Source organism: Neopsephotus bourkii, unplaced genomic scaffold (genome assembly GCF_033783945.1).
Source record: "Neopsephotus bourkii isolate Nb327-2 ecotype Australia unplaced genomic scaffold, CSIRO-AGI_Nbou_v1 NB_1765, whole genome shotgun sequence".
In the NCBI taxonomy this organism is placed as follows: domain Eukaryota; kingdom Metazoa; phylum Chordata; class Aves; order Psittaciformes; family Psittacidae; genus Neopsephotus; species Neopsephotus bourkii.
The window spans coordinates 3,601,833-3,621,049 of NW_026902239.1; the positions used below are offsets into that span (position 1 = coordinate 3,601,833).

A 19,217-nucleotide genomic window follows, 5' to 3' on the forward strand; every position below is an offset into this window, starting at 1 on the left:
CTGAAACGCATAAACTGTGTATATTAAATGTATTTCTGTTTTGGGTGTTTTCTTCTCATTCTTTTTTCTTTCCCTTTTTATCACTCATTCTCTTTGTTTCTTTTTGTCTCGCTCAACAGTCTAGTCTGTTAGACTGCATCTCTCAGTCTTGCATTAGCGCCTGCTGTAACTTGGTTCCCTGGAGCAACAAGGTACCTTGCCCAAGAGTGGGATCATCCAGCTGCCATATCTGCAGCTTGATGTTACTTGTAGCATTTAGCATATATGCAGTCTTATTCTGCTCTTAGCCTTCACTCATTGCCTGCTTCTGTTTTCTGCTTGAAAAACATAATAATTTGAAATATCAGCTGCTCAACAGAGGAATGCCATGCCAGGTTTGTTTCCTTTGTTATTCCTCATTACTCCTTTTTGTCTTCAGTCCGGTGTCCTCTATTTACTTGGTTCCATGAAATTTGTAGTTCCTTTTTGTCTATTAACATTTGCCTCCTTTGAAACCTTTCTCCCAAAGAACACTGTTTTATTTAATTGGCTGCTTCATTGGTTTTTAATTAGCTAAGGAAAAACTTACTAATTTGGAGTAATGTATTTTTCTTAAATGATTAATGTGAGCTAGAGAGAGAGTACTTGCTCCCAGGCTTGTAGTATATCATGTCTTTATTCCATCTTTGAAAATATTTGTATGCCAAAAACTCATGCTGTTTTTCCCTAGGTCCTGTCATTTGGCTTATGAACTTTGCCTTGATACAGTTGTTAATCTTTGGGTGAAAAAACGTCTATTTTGCTTATTCATACGGAAAAAAGTATATTTTTGCTCCTGTACTGAGCCAAACTGTTAGTTGGCTCTTCAGTGTCTTCAAGAGACTGTTAAGTATCTTAAGTGCAAACAGATGTATTAACTGTATTGTCTTGAGGGACTTGAGGAGGCTTAATGTAAAACTTTGTGTGGTGTTAAGAGGGCCTAAAGCAGTTGGGCCACTCCAGTTCAGAGATGGGAACACCTGAGAGCCCTGAGGCATGGGCTGTAGCAGAACTGCTCAATTCAGTTGAAACAGCAACTCAAATCCCAAAATGACAAAGCATGAGGAAGTGAGTACAGAAACTCTTTGAACGAACAAAAGAGAGGAATTTTTCACTCACAGCATACTGATATGGTGCAGCTGCTACAGAAATTGTGGATGATGAAAGTTTACATGGGTTCAGAAAGCAACTGGGTAAATCCTTGTGAGGTATAGGACTACATCCAGTGCTAAGAGAACATTCAGGGAAAGGTATCCACTGTAAGCATCCTCTAATTTAATTTCACCTGTGTATCATTGACCATTATTGTAAGGCAGATATACTAGGTAGCCTTTTAGAGATCTGAACTGATGCAGTACAGCTCTTATGTTTTTAATCCCATTACAGCACAGTTAGGAAGAAGAAAGGGCCATTTCTGAAGTGCTGGTTAAGGCAGTAACTTGCTTGATGGCCAGTAGTTTCTGCTGACAAAAAAAAGAAAGAAGTAGAATCCCTTCCTTACTGAGACAGTGAAGGTTATGAAGTGAAGGATTTAGTAGGATAGCAAAGTGGGCTAGTGCAACTGAAGATCTGTGTGTAAGAGTAATAAAAGGGAATATTCTGTGAAAACTGGGGGAACCAGACTGGGGACCTTTGTCCAGAGGATACCAAATGGTCCCTAATAATGACCAGTTCAACTTACGTGTAAATTCATGTAAATTTATACTGTGGTAGTGTTCCATAACACAATGTGAAATGCTGTGTGTTGAAGCAGGCAGATAAAGTGATGTTCTTAATTGACCAAGGAAAAGGAATATAAGGGTTTGGGGCTTGGTTGTGGGTTTGGGTTGTTTGTTTTTTTTTGTTTGTTTGGGCTTTTTGTTCTGTTTTGTTTTGTTTTTCCCCTGTTACTGTTTGTCTTGATCCCTTTGTGCTGAGTAAAAAGGCACTTGAGGCCATCAAACCTAGTAAGGCTGGAGAAGAAATAGGATGTTGGCAAATGGTAATAAGACACCTGAATTGGTATGGCCTGTCTGTAACACTGATTTAAATTCTCAATTTTGTTTTTATGAGAAATACAATTTTAGAAGTGATTGTGGTACACTGAGGTCAGAGATGAGACTAGAAGTTTGAAGTTCCTTTGCTGAAAGGTAAAATTTTTATGAATTGAATTTTCCTCCTGGAGTTCCCATCTTTTTTCAGTGTAGTATAAACCCCTGGAATATAAAAAGATGAAGAATAAACAGGATATTTAGTCAGAACGTGCTGCAAGATATGCAGCATATAGTCACTTATCACCTGAGACCTCAAATAGCATGAATGTGCTAAGATAGTCAAACCCTTTTGTTGTATCTCAGCAGCTGAGTAGGCTGGGGGACAATATGTCAACAATGTATTGGAGAGGCTCTGGCTTACTGAGCCATATAGCTTGTCTGTTATGGTATTTATAGGCCATTTTTCTCCTAGGTTCTCATTTCAGTTCCCATTTGAAAGTTCATGCCCCTTGCCCTCTAATGCCAGTTTATGGAAACACTGTAAGGTCCAAGGCTGCTGCTTTTATATTCCACTTCTCTCTCTTCCAATGTCCATTAAAAAGAATGAATTCCAACAAAATTTCCTGAGGAGATGAATGTAGCATCCTATTGCACAGGAATTTGGCCATTTATGTCTAGCAATAAAGTTGTTATGAATCAGAAACGCTTAAAAATGGGAAAAGTGCTTTCTAGTCTGAGCATAGTGTTTTATTATCAGCTTTGCTAAGCAGATACATAATCTCAAAGTACTGCCTAGTCCAGTTCTATTTCTGATAAGCAGACCTTACTTGATAAGACGTTCCTGTTACACAGCAGCAATTCACTGCATCTTCTGGCAGACTTTTGTGTTGTAAATCTGGGAATATTTGCTGAAAGTAAGTAATTCCCTGTTTTCATCCTGATTATAGAGGTAAATAATTTCTCTGCGAACAAGCTGAAAGATGAGCTGCTGTTTTCCTTTATGTGCAGTAAAGCTGTGTATGGCTTTCTCATGCCTGTTAAAAGTATCGTCCCATCAAAAAAAACCCTATACCACTATCACTGTGAGTACTTTGGAAGAAAAAATGTAAGTAGAGTCATGCTTCTTAGGGAAGTGTAGAAAGTGTACCTGCAGGTGAAACATGACAGGGAACATTTATTTGTACTCTCAAAACTGCCCGCAACTCTTTTACTGAATTATTTTGTAGAAGTACACTCCACTGTCCTGTGGCAGAAAATCATTCTTACTGACACAGTGCTTTGAGCTCAACTGCACAATTGAGTTTTCAGTTGCTTTTCATGTGTTACATGCTCACTGGGCTGATTCATTTCTGGCCATCTTCCTCCATCTGTCCCCAGTTTTCTCAACTTCTAACTCTGCAAAATATGTGATTGTCGTTCATATTTTATTATTTTTTTTTTTTATAATTAGGATTCCCTTGTAGTAGATGCTTCAGTTCTTCAGGTTTTCTATGTGTTCATATACTGTAACTGAAAAAGTGTCCTGCTTGGTTTGAGTGATTTCCTTTAAAAGGAATGGTGGCTTTGCAGCCGGTATTGCTGCCACTTGACATATTGGAGTAGCCCCTGGTACTGCTACATGACAGCTGAGGCCTGGCACTTGCAGTGTAGTTTGAATGTGACAGATATTGATGCTGACAGTATCAACCAAGCAGAGTATCTGAAGGTCACTGGAGCTCATCTTCACCTCACACAGAATGCAAAATCAGGCTTGAGGTGTCTCCCTTGGTGACCAGATTGAGACAGAGAAAAGCTCTTTGTACAGGGAAAGCAATATTCCTTTGCCTCAGCCCCTGATTACTCCTTTAAGTGCACACACACAATGCTCCCAGTGACACTGAGCTAGTACCCCTGTGCTACATTCCTTACAAACCCTTTATCTGAGCTGTCTTTAAACCTAACTGGGGGGAAGCATGGCCTGGGGGCAGCTTTCCCTTCTCCAAGGGCATTTCTTTCCCAGTTTGCTTAAGTTAATGAAGGTTTTTATGAATATGAGGTGGAAAAGTCCTTATGTGTAAGTACATATACATATGTGTACCCACACTGTATATGTGTATAAACAGTGTATATACATACACTCAAAGCATTCACATTATAATTTTACAGGAATGGTTTTAAAGCCTTTTAAAAACAGTGTAGGCCTGAAAAAAATTACTGGTATCCTCCAAGAAGCTTGTTTTGAAAGAATTTGCTGGGGCTTTCACAGGGTTGAGCCCTTTCCTGGAAACCGCATCTCTCCCATCTGCAGCCTCCCTAGTAAAGAAACGCAGGCCTGACAGAAATGGATTATTTCCTCAAAGAAAAGCTCCGACATTTCAAAGTGTGGTTCCAAACTCTGCAGGATGGCATTAGTAATAATTTCATTGCTGAAATGTTTTTTTAGTATGACCTGAAGAGATGTTACTTTTCTGTTATTTTACTTTTTGCCTGTAATTTGCTTTTATTTTTATTTTTTAGTAAGTTTAGTGTTGGGCAGTGGCCTAAAGGATGTAGAGTTGAAGTATAATAGAATAAATAAATGGTTATTTATTTATAAACAGTGGGAACACCTCATGGTAACAGGAAGAAAATAGAAACGATAAACAGTGGTTGCAGCACAGTGTCTGGGCATGTCTTTTGTATAGCACTAAGCTTCAAGAGAAAACAGATCACTCAGACTGCAAACCCACAATAGTAAAAATCCATCTGTAATAAATAGCTGTGGTGTTTCTTTCCACACCTGGATACAGCAGTGAGGGAGTAACTACCAGGAGACCCAGTGATCCAGTAGTGACAGCCCTATTTTGAGTAGTATTCTGCTCTCTGAAGGGAGAGGGCAATAAAAAGGGGTTGAGGACTGTAACTCTGGTCTGGTGGTAGAGGGGGAGGTCCTGAAGGAAACACTCCTGAAACAGAGGAATCTGGAGGTTGCAGAGATCTCTGCTAGTGCTGTAGCTGCTACACAACTCCTCTTCAATATTTTTCTGCTCTCATTTGTTTTGCCTGGGGGTGGGAGGAGGTGGAGGTTGGTTTTCCTCCAGGTTTTACTTCCTCTCCTGCTTCTGAGATTCCGTGGGGTGCCTTGCTGCCAGGAGCAGCAAGGAGAGAAGGCAGCTTCTCCTGCGTTTGCTTGTAGCTTTTGACCGCCTGCTAGAAGCCCCAGTGATGTCTTCTGCATGCCCTGAACTTGCCTGTCCTTGAGTTTGCTATGTGCTAGTACTGCCTTATCAATAAAAGCTATCATACAGCATTTTCTGCCATTACTGACATGCGAGCAAAGACCTTGTAACAAAAACAAATGGCTTTTTTGGCTTATAACTTTGTCTGATGGAAGCGTTTGCACAAGCTGTTCCAACCTGTTTTTCTGATCCAAAAAGCTTTTAGTTTCATTGGTGTTTTGTTTTTGTTTTTGTTTAAGTGAAACACCCATCATGGAGGTGAAATCTGTCACTTTGATACGGAATTACTTTTAAAATTACCATTATAGGGCTACTAGTATTGATAACTGCTTCACCCCTAAAAATGGGCAGAATGTACCCCTTGACTGTGGCACGAGTTTCTCCAAAGGGCAAAGCAAAGTTGTCTTTGATGCCCTACTGATCTGATTTTGTAGACTGGTGATCTTGTAGAGTGCATTGGCTGGTTCTTTTACTGAGCTAATGCAAAATCTGTCTGTTCATAACAGGCTTCTTGCTGAGACCTTGAACATCCTAGTACAGCTGGATCAAAGAAACGCTCAAATCTCATCTTCCTAATAGGACACTGGGAAGGGAGAGGTGAAGGGAAGCCAAACCGCCACACAGTGAGAGGGGTTAATCTCTTCAGGGACGATGTTAGTGTGAAAGATAATCAGTTACCGTTCTTTTCTATGTTCAGTACCTCTCTTATCTCTCTCATTTATACACATTCCTTAGATTGGTTCGATGTCTTGGATAATAACATTCCAGGTGTTTTGTTGTGGGGTGGTTGTATGCTTTTTAAATCACTTTATGTAGGTCAAAGTGTGATATTTATGAGAGTGAATTTTATTTGACAAGCAGTCATGCTGACTGCAGCGGCAATACCTTAGTAATACCATAGTCCTACCTTTTTTTATCTGGTTATAAACTTACATTGTTGCATGTATTTCTGTTGGTAGTGTCCCGTCTCTTCCCCAGAAGAAGAAAAGCTTATTACCATCAAAAGGCCTAAAACTCCAGTTTCAGATGACTTATCAGATATCAACACCCAAACCAACTGGACTAAGTCACTCCCGCTGCCAACGCCAGAAGAGAAAATGCGACAACAAGCACAGGCAGTCCAAACAGACGTGGTTCCTATTAATGTGACTGGTAGGCTTTTAATTTCAGTGGTTATGTTAGACTGATGAGGGTGGGAAGGGATAAAATGGGATCCGTGCAGTTGCATAGCATTTTGACATATATTTGATGCAGGAATTGTAAGTTACTTGTTGCACCAGTGCGCAAAAGTGTTGCATGTTTAATAGCCTACCTCCAAACTGTATGGGTAATTAAAGTTATCATTAATGACCACAGTTTACACAACATGGGCTTGAAACAGCATTAGATATTCATGAAATACAAGAGGGGGATTGATAAATAGCAATGGTTTGCTGTAGACTACACTGAATGAGAAATTGTGTTTTATGCAATGCTAATGATATTTCAGGATTTTCTTTTAGGAATTTTATATAAGGATGGTTATATATGAGGGACTTCTGTATTCCAAAATACCAAGTGGTACAGAATTCAAGAAAACAATCTCTAGAGTCTTACTTTTATTTCAGCAACAAGAGATTTAGATTTCAGGGAAGTAGGATAAGAACAACAAAAGTTAATGGAGCTGTGTCTTAGAGCAAGACTCTTGGTAAGATACTGCATTAGTGTGACCACAGTCCACATTTTCTTGTTACAAATTGGGTATTAACTGTTCATTTTGAAAAGGTTCTTTGGTTTTACAGTTTCAGAACTCTCACTCTGTGGAAGTTAAATTATGTTAAAGCCTAATGCTGAATAGATACTTTGTTGTGTGTAAATAGAATTTCTGGGAAAGACAGAATTACCACTTCAGTTTAATAATCCCTCTTTTTCTGCACATTATCAAGATTGTCTATTATTAGTTAATTCAAATAACTGACCGTTTGCCTGCCAAAACCAGGATGATATTCAATATCCAATTTATTTCAAATGCCATATGGTACACTGGTTCCAAGCTCAGTCTTACAATCAGTAGCTTGCAATGTTTGGTTTTGTTTTAAAATTAATTAGGTGTTCTCTTCCCCTGTGTGTCTGCCAATAATTTTTTCACCTATGTTTTTGTAAACTAGTATTTTAACTAGTACTGTTTGATAGTATTTAAACAGCATAGGAGCAGGACTTCTGTTACAAACATCAGAGAGAGATGAGAAATAAACAAGAAACATTCCTTAAATAAACAGCGGAAAATATTTGAAAGAAATAGTATGAAGACAACAGCTAATTACAAACACCCCATCTCTAGAAAACTAATAGAAGGAAAATAAATGCCATAATGAAGTGTTACTAGGCTAATTGGTGTTATCTAGGAAATGTAGGATACAAGCGCAGAAGGTCAAGTTATTGGAACAATGGATAATCTGACATAATCAATAAGCCTGAGCAGTGCTAGGTATTGTGACAGCAGGAACAGGGTATACTAACAGAAAGAGTAATCTGCTGTTCAATGTAATGACCCTACATACTGATAATATATGGGGTAAGTAAACAGATGGAAAGAAAAATGAGATAAAAGAGATAAATAACTCATAAATTTAAATCACTGTCACTGGGAACGTTACAGTGTTTGGATAAATTACACCTGTGACTTCAACCAGCTTAATTCAACTGACGTAGCAAACCTGGTGTCCCCTGAATTGTTTGGTTTGCACGTGGCAAGCTCAGTGGTCCTCAACATTTCTGATAAAAATAGAAATTGTATGTATCACACCTCACCTTTCTGGAGCTTCTGTTGAGCATCTATTCCCTTATAAACATGGTAATTGAAAGGAACCGGGATGGGGAGGGTGGTGAAGGAAGACTACAGTTGCAGTGTGTGGACTGATCTCTGGAATCCACCATTTCCTTTTCCTTGGAATAGTTATACTGCTACTATGAAGCAAGCAAGTGACAGTAACAGACTATGAGCCATACACAACACACACACACAAAGCTGCTGTCCTTGTACATCTTTAAAAAGTCACAATCTGCTCCCTTCCTCTGCCCTCCCACACACCGAGTAATTATATTTTGTGAATTCCTTATGTTACTGCATGAGGTAGAGAAATAAAACGTCCAAAAATTCTATGCCATTTTTAAAACGTGCCATGGAACAAACCATTGCCGGTTTTTGTTTTGATTTGGCTTTTTCCTTCACTTTTTTTCTCATTCTCCAAGAAGGGAGGTCAAAAACTTCTATTTTGTTAATCCTGGCATGAAATAGAAGGTTAACCTCTGAAGAGGCTGCTGGCAATTGACAGCATTTTCAGCAGTGCATTAGTAATGTTTCTGCTACAATGACATCTCACGTGGCTGTGCAATAAATGCTCCACAAGTTCAGCTTTCAGGGCTCTTTGGTGAACAGATTGCAACTAATACAGTAGTAGTAGAAATCTGTTGGATAGCCTGAAGGTGCAGGGGCATTGCATTAGGCTGACAAGCTGCTGACTTAGACGCCCAGATTTGGAAGCAGTTTCAGTCTTTGGGAGTGCCTGGGCTGAGCTTGTTCTGGCCTGGAAAGGGTTGGGCTGAATTTTCAGTGGTGGCCAGTCTTTGCTTTTACATACCTGGGGATTAAAAGATGTATGATGGTGTCTGCTGCCATGGGATTTCCGGAACTAACTTTCTTTCCAGATGGAGGAGGCTGGTGATGGTGGAGGTGATCAGTGCAAGGCTGGATCCTGCAAAACATTTAAGCATTTGCTTGAGTCCAGCTTGACTGACTCCAGTGAGATTTAAGCACATACTTAAATATTTTCAGTGAATCCAAGGGAACTGCATAAGGAATGCCTAGATTTGTTACAGACTTGTTACAAACCAACAACAGAAGGAGAAAAGTATCCTTAAATCTGCAAATTATATTTAACATTAACACTGATATTTTCATTTAAAAAAAAAGATGATAGCAAAGAAGGAAAAAATGAGATGTTCTGATTTGTCCTATTGGAATTTATTGAAGTTGCTACTTTGAAATTCTACAAATTAGCACAGTGGCTTCGAAAAAGCCTTTTGTGTACGAAAAGCCATTGAAGTTGAGTTAGCTTTTGGGTAGCTCAGGGGAAGAAGTTACTGACACAGTAAAATTTTCTCATGGTCATCCTGTTCGTGCTGTCTGAGGCTTCATGTAAAAGACTCTGTCCTTGTTTGCACCCTCTACTTACTGTTTACATTTTATTCCAGAGCATTCAAAGCTGCATTTTCATTTCCTTGCAACTTACCATCTCAGGCATAATTATTGGCCTTTGAATGGATAAAGATATGTTCAGAAATGCAACCCTTTCTCATTCAAATTCTTTAGATTTGTTATCATTTAGCTAGAATTACTATTATCCTTTATGGCAGGATTACCTAATGGTGCTGATCCTGTAAGGGTCCTAATGTAATGCCCCAGACAGCGAAGAGTCTTAATATTACAGGGCTTCTACTAAGCTAGTGGAATCCATAGATCTAAATTTATAGACCCCGTGGCCTTCCTCCTCCCTTGATCTGCCTTGACTTCAGTCAGTCCCAAATTTGGATGAAACTGGCACTTTGTAGATGCAAGGACCCGGCTCAGCACAAGTGCAGCTCATAGGAGTACAAAGCTCTGGTCAAACAGAGTCAGAGTCTTTATATTTACAATGTGGTGAATGAAACTGCCTTGTTTTTTCCTTGCATTTTCACAAGTCCACATGCTATACTTCAATACATGACTATAACTTACAGAGGTAATGAGGTTTTCTATACTATTTGCATGACACACATCATACTGATGTGCAGTCAGCCGGGATAGCATTTATGACATATTAGTTACTGTGCATTAATCACTTTTTAGAGGTAAATAATTTGGTCATCAATTTTCAAAAAAAGCTTACAAGGCAAAAAAGTATATACATATGTCAGGGTTTTTTCTGCATTTAAATGGGTCATCCGAGGGACATTTAGCAGTATTTTAAAATGCTTTAGCTTCTAAAAAGGGAACTTACATGAAATATTTGGGGAGAGGTTGTTAGATTTTTAGAAGTGACAGAACATTAACTTGGCTCACAATCTATAGAGCAAGTTATATCTTGCTACTAGTAAAATGGCCAAATTATAAGCCTCTAAACAAAAGTGAATTCCTAAAGAAAAGCTGGTTAATGATAGTGGTGCTTCTGGGTCCCATTATGATACGGCACATGGTCATCATAAGGCTTTGTCTGGCAACGTGCGCTTACACATTTTTTCAGCTCTTGCCATTGTATATTGTTATAATCATTTATAAAGTTTCAGTTTTAAGCAGTTTCCACTCCAAAATATTTATGAGACTGCAAGATCAGTTTGATCTCTGCACGCTCTATAGTACTTATTTGTACTGACATTAAAGGATCACCACCAGAAATGTGGTACACTTGACAGATCCAGAACAACTTGGAATGAAAAAGAAGCGTCTTGTGTGATTTAATGATGGAGCTGTGCAAAGATACTGTAATAGCTATTGCCAATAGCAGTGTCTGTTCCTGTACAATTTGGTCATCATTGGGATCTTTAATTTTCATGAGCAGATTTGCTTTTTCTGCACCTAATTTCTTTAAAATAAAACAACAAAACCACACAAAAACCACAAAGCAAGGATTCTGTTCACTTGTGGAATTAGAGCTGCTCTCACCAGGTCTGTACCGGGCTCAGGAAGTCAAAATTGCTTTTAAAACCTGCAGTACTTTGTAATAGATGTGTGTGTCTAAAGCCTTACTGTGACCATATGCTTTATCTTCCTTCAATGTAAACCTTCATTGTAGGACCAAGCTAACATCATTTATTAATGCCTTTTTTTCCATTTCTACAACAAAACTAGTGGAAGAAAATGCATGATGTCAGCGTGCTTGGAAGTAATGTTGCTTTGCTTGTTCCACCATGTATTAGGGGAGAATTTCGACCGCCAAGCCAGCATTCGGCGGTCTCTAATTTACACAGACACGGTGGTAAGACGGCCGAAGAAAGTCAAAAGGAGAAAGACTATTACAGGAATCCCTGACAACATACAAAAGGAGCTAGGTATGGCTCATCAGAACTGTATTCCATACACTGTTCATTGTCACTGCTTACCATTATTCGACTAATAACATTACCAGTGCTCATGAAACCAATACAGTCTGATAGCCTATTACAGTTCCAAATATGTTTGCGCCGCCTTGCCATCTTGTGCATCTGGAAATTAGGACCTTTTATCTGTTGACTTCTATCTGTTGAAAGGATCAGGGTATTTGGAAAATGGTGTATTGGTACAGCGGAAATCTGCAGGGATTTAAGGTTTCGGGCCTTTAATGCTTTCCTGGAGATTTGGGCTACTCTTCCAGGATGTTCACTGAAGCAAAACTGAAGTGGACAGGCATTTTGGCTTGCAAATAATTACTCAGTGGAGTAAAAGAATTTATAGATGCCTTCCCCAGTCTGCTGAGAGTTGCATCAACTCTGAAAACCCATGTATTTTCCAGTTCAGTTTAGATGTAATTGGTGACCCTTAAGTATCCAGTGTTATTTGGTTGGGTGTAATTTACATGGGTTCATTAGTTATTGCATGTATTCCAAAGTAAGAATGCCTACCCGGTCCCATTTACACTACCTCAGGCTGTTCTATTTCACAGTTAGTAGCATACGTGATACTCAAAGCTGATGAAGCAGTCTGGATTTTGGCAGACCTTTCAGACTCTTTCTGCAGAAATTCCTGATGTGAATCTGGTCATTCTTACTTATTTTTTAAAGTGATGTTTCAGTTTTCCCCAAATGATAACTCCACAGATAAAATGACATTCCCCCTCCTTTTTCTTTTTTCTAGTAAATGAAGAATGTCTTTTAAAACAGTCTGGCAGAACATAATTTTAGGCTCTTTGCATATGGAATCGTCTCATATATAGGCGATTTCAGTAAGTGTTATTATCTTGCATTTTTGCGTCTCTTTTATGTTTTTCAATACTTGGTTCTTTGTTGAGATTTTTCAGAAACAGAATCAAAAAGATGTAGCTTGTCTGGATGGGTTTGAAATGAGCTAGAGGGCCATGTGCAAAGAAAGCCAAGAAATAAGCAAGTACATGAAGAACAGTTTGTGAGTGGAACAGTACTTCTTTAGCATGTATAATTTTGTTGCCCTAACCCCTGTTAGGACAGCTAAACTTAGGCAGCTTTAAATTTCCTTACTTTTGTATCTCATTTAATGAATTTATTTGTAACTATTGCTCTGAGAATTGTCCAGAGGTGTCAGGCATCTTTGTCTCTTCTTGTAGGATGGAGGCTCTTTTGTGCCTGCTGTAGTTAAATAAAATAGATTTGTAACCAAAGAAACATCAAATCTGGAAACAAAGCTACATAAAACTTAATACTGAGTTATTCTTAACCAAAAATTCCCTTCTCCTGTTATAAGTCTTTGAGCCTAATCGCTCAGATACCATGTCTACAGATGGTTTGTGTAATAGCAGATAACCGTCATCCTCTCATCCATTCAGGATGGATTCTTTTTACATCCTCTTCTATCTTAAACTAAATCGCTTTTCTCTCATCTACAGCTGAGATGAAATGACTTGTGCTCCTTGAAAATGCTTGTGCAGCTTAAATGCAAAACTGGTAACAGGGCATTGCTTCAACTGTTCATTTCCATGGTTGTTACAGTGGTCTTGAGTCCAGTATGGTATTCTGAAAATGATACACACGCCAAGGTCATACTTTTTGGTAGGGGTTGTCTTTGACACATGTAGGACCTACCTCAAGGGCAGGGAGTGGAGAAGACAACATTTTCTGCCACGCTACTCTTTGTCACCTGGTGGGTTTCCCACCAGTCTTTCAGGGCACTTGGATTTTGAAATGGGTGACAACAGTACTTGGGTGGATATGTGGAGAATGCTTCCTGCCGGCAGCATTTCCAAAACTTCGTGCTTGTTTGTAACTATTTCATGCTTGAAAATATCAACTGTAGTTTACCCAGTGGAGTAAACTCAGAATGCACATGACATCTATCTTAAAAAGAATTCCTCAATTAAGCACTTAAAAAAAAGTTTGTGACTTTTGCCAACCTCTTTGCTAAGGGTGACAGGTTTTATGGTCTTGATTTTGGTCTTTCATTTCTGTGCTGAGCACACTTAATGTTGCACTGCTTGAAGGTTTTCCTTGGCTTCTATTTTTAAGTTGCAGAAATTGTACGGCTGGCAGTAGCTCACTGTAAAGAGTTCTCTCTGGACAGTTTCCTGGCCCACAACCAGCAGGCCCATGGGGCTTCAGCCATCTGTCCTACAGTGGAAGTTGTGTTAGAAGCTTCATGTTGATTCCATGGTGATTGCATATTGTCCGGACAGCAAAATGTATGCCAGGATAACTCTCTGATGGCAGTATCCATCCTTTTAGCGTATTGCTTTCCATCACTAGAAACAAAGTGCACTTGAGAAGAGTTATCAGTGTCTTCATTTTATAGATGGGGAAACCAGGCATACTGCAGTGAAGTGACTTAGCTGGAGTCACCCACCAGGCTCCTGGCAAGGCTGGGAATAAATTAAGTCTTCCCCATCCTTGTTCAGTGCTCTTTCTACCTTTTCTCCCTATCACTCCCCAAATATTTCTGTAGCCATCCGTTCCCTATTTCTCTTACGCTGTCCCAAAACAAACAATGAGTTGTTTTAAAACATTCCACAGTTCATTTGGTCGGAACAAGGATCTGGACTAAATTCCAAATCAAGCAATTGCATTGTGCGTATTGACATTCTCCCTGTGATTTCAGCTGAATAAATCTCTTTGTTTCTCCCGTAAAGCATTGCTGTGAATGGCTATAATATTTATACAAAGATTAAAATCCCTTGGTACACCAGATTTGCTGTGCACAGGCTAAATAACCAACATGTACAGCAGATTCTTGTTACATCTTGTTTATCCTTCAGAAAGAAGCAGAAACTTGAGAGAACCTCAAAGCTTCAACCAAGCTTGAACTGTTTTCTTTTCTTGTGAGAGAGCTTGGAAGAGCTTCTGCCAGGCCAAGCTGCTGGGGTTCTCCCCTGGCTGCTTTGGTTCCTTTGGAACAAAAAAGACCAAATAGAAGGGAAAGCCTGTGCTGATTGCTGGCCTGAGCTCAATGGCTCTGGTACCCTCGTCGAATTTAGCCAAATGTACTGAAAGAAATCATTAACTGCACCCATGAGGCATGTGCTGAAATTATCTTTAAACATTCCTACTTTTGAGTGTTGTAATACTGCTGTATTTTCACAGGTGTCTTCCAGCGATGAACCGTTCTCTCTGCATAGACTGGAAACTCCCATGTAAAAAAGTGCTCTGTCAATAAAATGCGTTGTGGTAGCTGGGATTCTGAGACACAATAAGAGTATGAGATGCCTACTAGTTCAGCGACACCAGTTGTTTTCTGATCGGTTTTTTTTTAACAGTAGAACCCTCTTAGTATTATTTAGCAGTGACACCAAACTAAGCAGAGAAGGCAAAGCATTCCTCTCTGCAAAAAACAGCAGTGAAAAAAAATAGGTTTGCATACCTCTTGATTACTTTCATTGTCTCACAGAACATAAATACATATATATATATGTATGTACATGTGTATATATATTTGAGTCAGTGTTGGATCAAAACTGCAGAAAGGTCAAGAAACTTTCAGACGATGAAACTTCAGGTTTCTGTGCTCTCAGTTTTTCTGCTCTGTGTTGCCATTTATCAGTCGCCTCTAGCTGTCTTCTTCAGATGGTACCTGACACGCAAAGTGTTATTCTTCCCTCAGACAAGATGATTTCCAAGCAGAAGTTTAGTAGGGATGATCAGTTCTCTGGGAGAACCTGTCTCAGGCCTTGCTTGTTTCTTGGCTCTTGGTTATCTTCAGCTTCCTTTCACACCTTCCAGCACCACACATGAAATAGAGGCAGCAAAATACTTTTTTTTCATCATGTTTCCATGTTCCCTTTTCTGTGTCAGTGCTCTAGGGTTTGGATGATACTTTCTTTTTGTGAAGGTACTGCGTTACCTGGTTGTGAGTATTTCTCCCAAGCTCTGGACCGGTGCGGTCCCAGACACCGATGGACAGCTTCTGATGTCTCAGACTCCCTCCCTGTTTTACAGGAGGAACAGGTCCACCACAGTTCCTCTTCCAAATAAACAAAAGCAGGAGAAAGGAAACCATCTTAAAGTTTTGCACCATTTTATTTCTTCTTCTTGGCCCAGGCACTTTAATCAAACAGAAGTTTCTGTCCATTCTTGCTTTTCAAAAAAGTGTCTAACAGTTCTATGCATGTATTTTCTTTGGATAATTTCAGTGCTTCCCCCCCCCCACTCTAAGGTGCAGTTCAGGGGCTTTACAGCTCTGTGATTTCCACCATCACCACCGCCATCTGCATTTTTCTTTTCTTCCTTACCAAAGGGTTCAGACTGATCTCATACACTTTTCTTCAGCCCATTTCCCTTGCTTCCCATTTTCAGTAGCTCATAATGAGTTGTCACCTATAGGACCTCCCATCAGTCATTAGAATGGATATGACTGTCACCTGACCTGGCAGTCCTTCATTTGCTTTCTTGTGGCACAGCTTAGCCCCCCACTGGCTCTGTCCCAACAGCTGGCAGTGTCCCTGGGATCATTTGGGACTGCTGAAGTTTCTCCTTTCAAATGTCCTAGAAGAAACAATTCCATCTCAGCAACATGAGGGCATGTAAGTCCTTCTTATTTTTGGGAACTAAGCTATTCTGTTGAAGACTACTCTTATTTGATACTATTTTCCAATTAGTCCCTTCAGCACTAGCAGTCATTCAAGTTTCAGGTCCCACAATTAAAAAGCATCCTGGATATCCAGTGGTATCCCCATTATCTATAGAAATACAACGCAAATACCCAGGTGTTCAAGCAAAGTAATTCTGTACCTGCTTCAAGTTGCAACTTTAACAGTATCTGGAGAGTTATGCATCTCTGAATTTCACAACTAATTGTGCATTTTAAATAATACTGGTTTTATAGCTGTAGTTTCTCAACATTGTACATTTCCAGCATTATTCATCTAGAGATACATCTGGAGTATGTATTGTCTGCTTTTTCTTAATGGGGGATGAAAGACAGAAATGCCAGGAATATAATCTTTACGAGAGGCTCTTTAGTTAAATGAACAGAATCAAGAAATTCCTTATGTTTCCATCAAAATTCCCCCTTTCACGGTGATAGGGGTATATGCAACAAATCAGGATATTTTTTAGCTGGCAGTGCTGAAAAGTATCACAGGATTCTCTGCAGTACTTTTCTCCCCTCAGAGAGATTGTAGAGATGCTTCATGGAGCACAGTGGAAATTCCCCAAAATTACTGTATGACTGATGTACTTGTCTGTTTCTTGTTGAGTGTCTATTAAAAATCATTTGTTATGTGAGTACTAGGGTAAAATAGATAAGCAATTTCTTTTGCAACACTGGAAGTTCTGGTGCCTGCACAGTGACTTGGCCAGGTCACCAGGTTTGGAAGAGGATTGCTAGGTGGGGCTGGACGAGAAGATGAAAGCAACAGATCTTAGGAATGTGCCTGTGGCACAAGAGAAGGAGTGCTTCTGGTAGGAATGGTTAGACAGAAGAAGTTTGGGAAGAAAGATTACTTCTATATACTAGTTGAAACAAGCATGTTCTTTGTGATACCAACACACACACACTTTATATCCTCTCAGATCCTCATTCTGTACACTAATTTCAATGCAGAGTACCTTTCTGGTGATTCTCAGCAGCAAGCTGCTGGTACCACCAGATCAGTCACGGATATTCTAGGAGCTAGTACTTGGCCCTGCATGCAGACACCTTCCATTTCCATCAGATGTGCCTTCAGTCTCAATCCCTGTCAGCTCTAATGAACAACACCAGTAACTAGAAGAGCCAGGGAAAACTGGTGTAACCTGTATGTGCCTATCTTGGATCAAGTGCTTGGAGCTAAGGTGTGCATTTGAACCTCTTTGTGCTTCCATGCAAGATTTGTTAAAATATGTCATATTTTGCTTTTTCAGATAGTGGGTGTTTGTTATTTGCTGCTGTAGTCTACATTGAACATGTGCATTAGGGAAGAGCATTTGCCTCAGAGATCTCTCCAGCATAGCAAAGAGTAAGAAGGAATATAGATACAGGTCTCCTGTGGTGGGTGTAGCACTGGCTGCTGGACACCTTATAATATAAAATGCAGACAAGATGATTATTAATTAATTTCAGCCACATTTATCATATTACCAAATTGCAGCCACTTCTGGCATCATAACATTCAGCATCTGTAACAGGACACTCTGATGTCATGTTCTGCTCTATTTTGTGCTGCTGTCTGCTCGGACATCACCCCTGCAGCTAGATGGACTTGTGGATGACAGTCTTTAAAAGCACTGATTCAGTTCCAAAATTTTGGTGTTGCAGAAATCTTTTAACTTCTGACTGCTCTTTATTTAAGTAGGGATTTTCTGAGAAATGTAGCACTTTCAGTGTCATTGTCAATTAAAGGTTTGAGCTGTCCCTTAGAATTGGATTGTGCGTCTTCTAGCTGCAGTACCAAGACAGGTGGCTTAATTTTAAGGATTTTTGAAAACCCTTGCTTTTCAGTGTTATGCTGGAAGTGAGTAAGGGTTTTACAGTTCATTTATAAATTGCAAACAAAATATTCCTCAATACCCTCCTGAATTCCATCAAAATCTTAAACCCCTCAACATTTTAAGAGAATACTTGAGTCAACAAACTTCAGCTGAGTTTTTTTGGACCATTTTCCCTGCAGATTTCTGTTGTCTCTCTTCAAGTATGTAAAAAGAGCAATTGCTGTATTATAAAGGAGAAGTAAACTCTCAGAGCTTTGCATGAGGTTGTGCATACATATGAAGCCAAAAGCAAAGATGAGGTGATTTCAGAATACGCTGCATTTCTACAAAAAGTAGTTGGCCTCTTTTATTTAGTGGCACAGATAGAGTGCCAAGGTTTAATTTGGTATCTTGGACATGGTTGTGCATTTGCCATAAACAGCATGTCCCAGTAATGCATTCTAACACTCCTAGTTTTGGAAGGAGGAAGAGGTTGGTTAGCAAGTCCAGTGGTGTTCCACTTTGCCATTTATCTTCCCGAGCAGTAACGCTGTAAGCAAGCATAACCCATCCATCCCTGTTACACTGCTTGTGAAACAGAGTGCATTTAGCTTCCTTTGTGAATACAAACATACTGAAATGAGGTGCTCTCAGCCACAGGTCAGTATGTGACAGTGGTAGTGTAACGCTGACAGCTTCAGTCTCCACCAGCCCCATCCTTCTGTCTCTGTGTGTGGGTGGATGTATTTGTATGCATGTGTGTATCTCACAGTGGTAGAAGAAGAAAATACCCTATCTCTGGTTATTTAGTACACAGATTTTTATTACTGGATATTTTTAATTGGCTAATAATTGTCATCAGCAATGTCACAGTTCCACAGACATTTGTGATGTCTGCTCTGATGTTTATCTCTCTCTTAACCAGAGGTGCACACACTGATTCTATACCAAAAAAATACACACGGAAAGCAAAGCTGATTTATTTTTATCACTGTACTGCTCTTAATAACTGTATACAGAATATGCAAATACCTCTCTTGGTTGGCTGCAGTAGTCCATCTGTTCTGACAGTATCTCATATTAGATTATCCAAGACGTTTGCCAGCATCTGAGTACCTAGCTTTGCTGCAAACCTCTACCAGAAGCAGAAAGAGGCTACATTTTCATGAGAGCGAGAGAATCTATACAAAGCAAACTAAATAGGTTTCAAGCTGCTAAAAGACTACTTATGTGCCTGGGGAAAAGAAGTAAACAATCTTTCTGTGTGTGCTGCTTTCACTGTAGCCTTTTCAGAGCCCTCTTTTGTTCTAAAACCCCTCTTTTGCCTGCCAAGAATAAGGATAATTAAATATACTTTAAGTGGTGGTTAAAGCTACATGCTAAGAATACCTGATCCAGTTTCATATAGTAAATATGAAAGAGGAACAGTCCTATCAGGCGTGCTTGTTACTTCACTGCTGCTGTAAGACTA

The 19,217-nt window shown here is 39.5% G+C and overlaps 2 protein-coding genes across 10 annotated transcripts in view; both read left to right on the top strand.

The window, feature by feature from the left end:
* The window catches only part of REPS1 (RALBP1 associated Eps domain containing 1), a 499,053-nt gene that overhangs the window by 245,430 nt on the left and 234,406 nt on the right, over positions 1-19,217 (top strand). The window lies entirely within an intron of this gene.
* NHSL1 (NHS like 1) overlaps positions 1-19,217 on the top strand; it is a 175,626-nt gene that overhangs the window by 145,477 nt on the left and 10,932 nt on the right. For 6 of the 9 annotated variants that reach the window (XM_061378302.1, XM_061378303.1, XM_061378311.1 and 3 more), the window contains exons 4-5: positions 6,148-6,340; positions 11,123-11,254. In XM_061378302.1, the coding sequence (XP_061234286.1) occupies positions 6,148-6,340; positions 11,123-11,254 (325 nt within the window). The remainder of the gene's footprint in view (positions 1-6,147; positions 6,341-11,122; positions 11,255-19,217) is intronic. The other 3 variants (XM_061378304.1, XM_061378305.1, XM_061378309.1) reach the window with 1 other exon arrangement.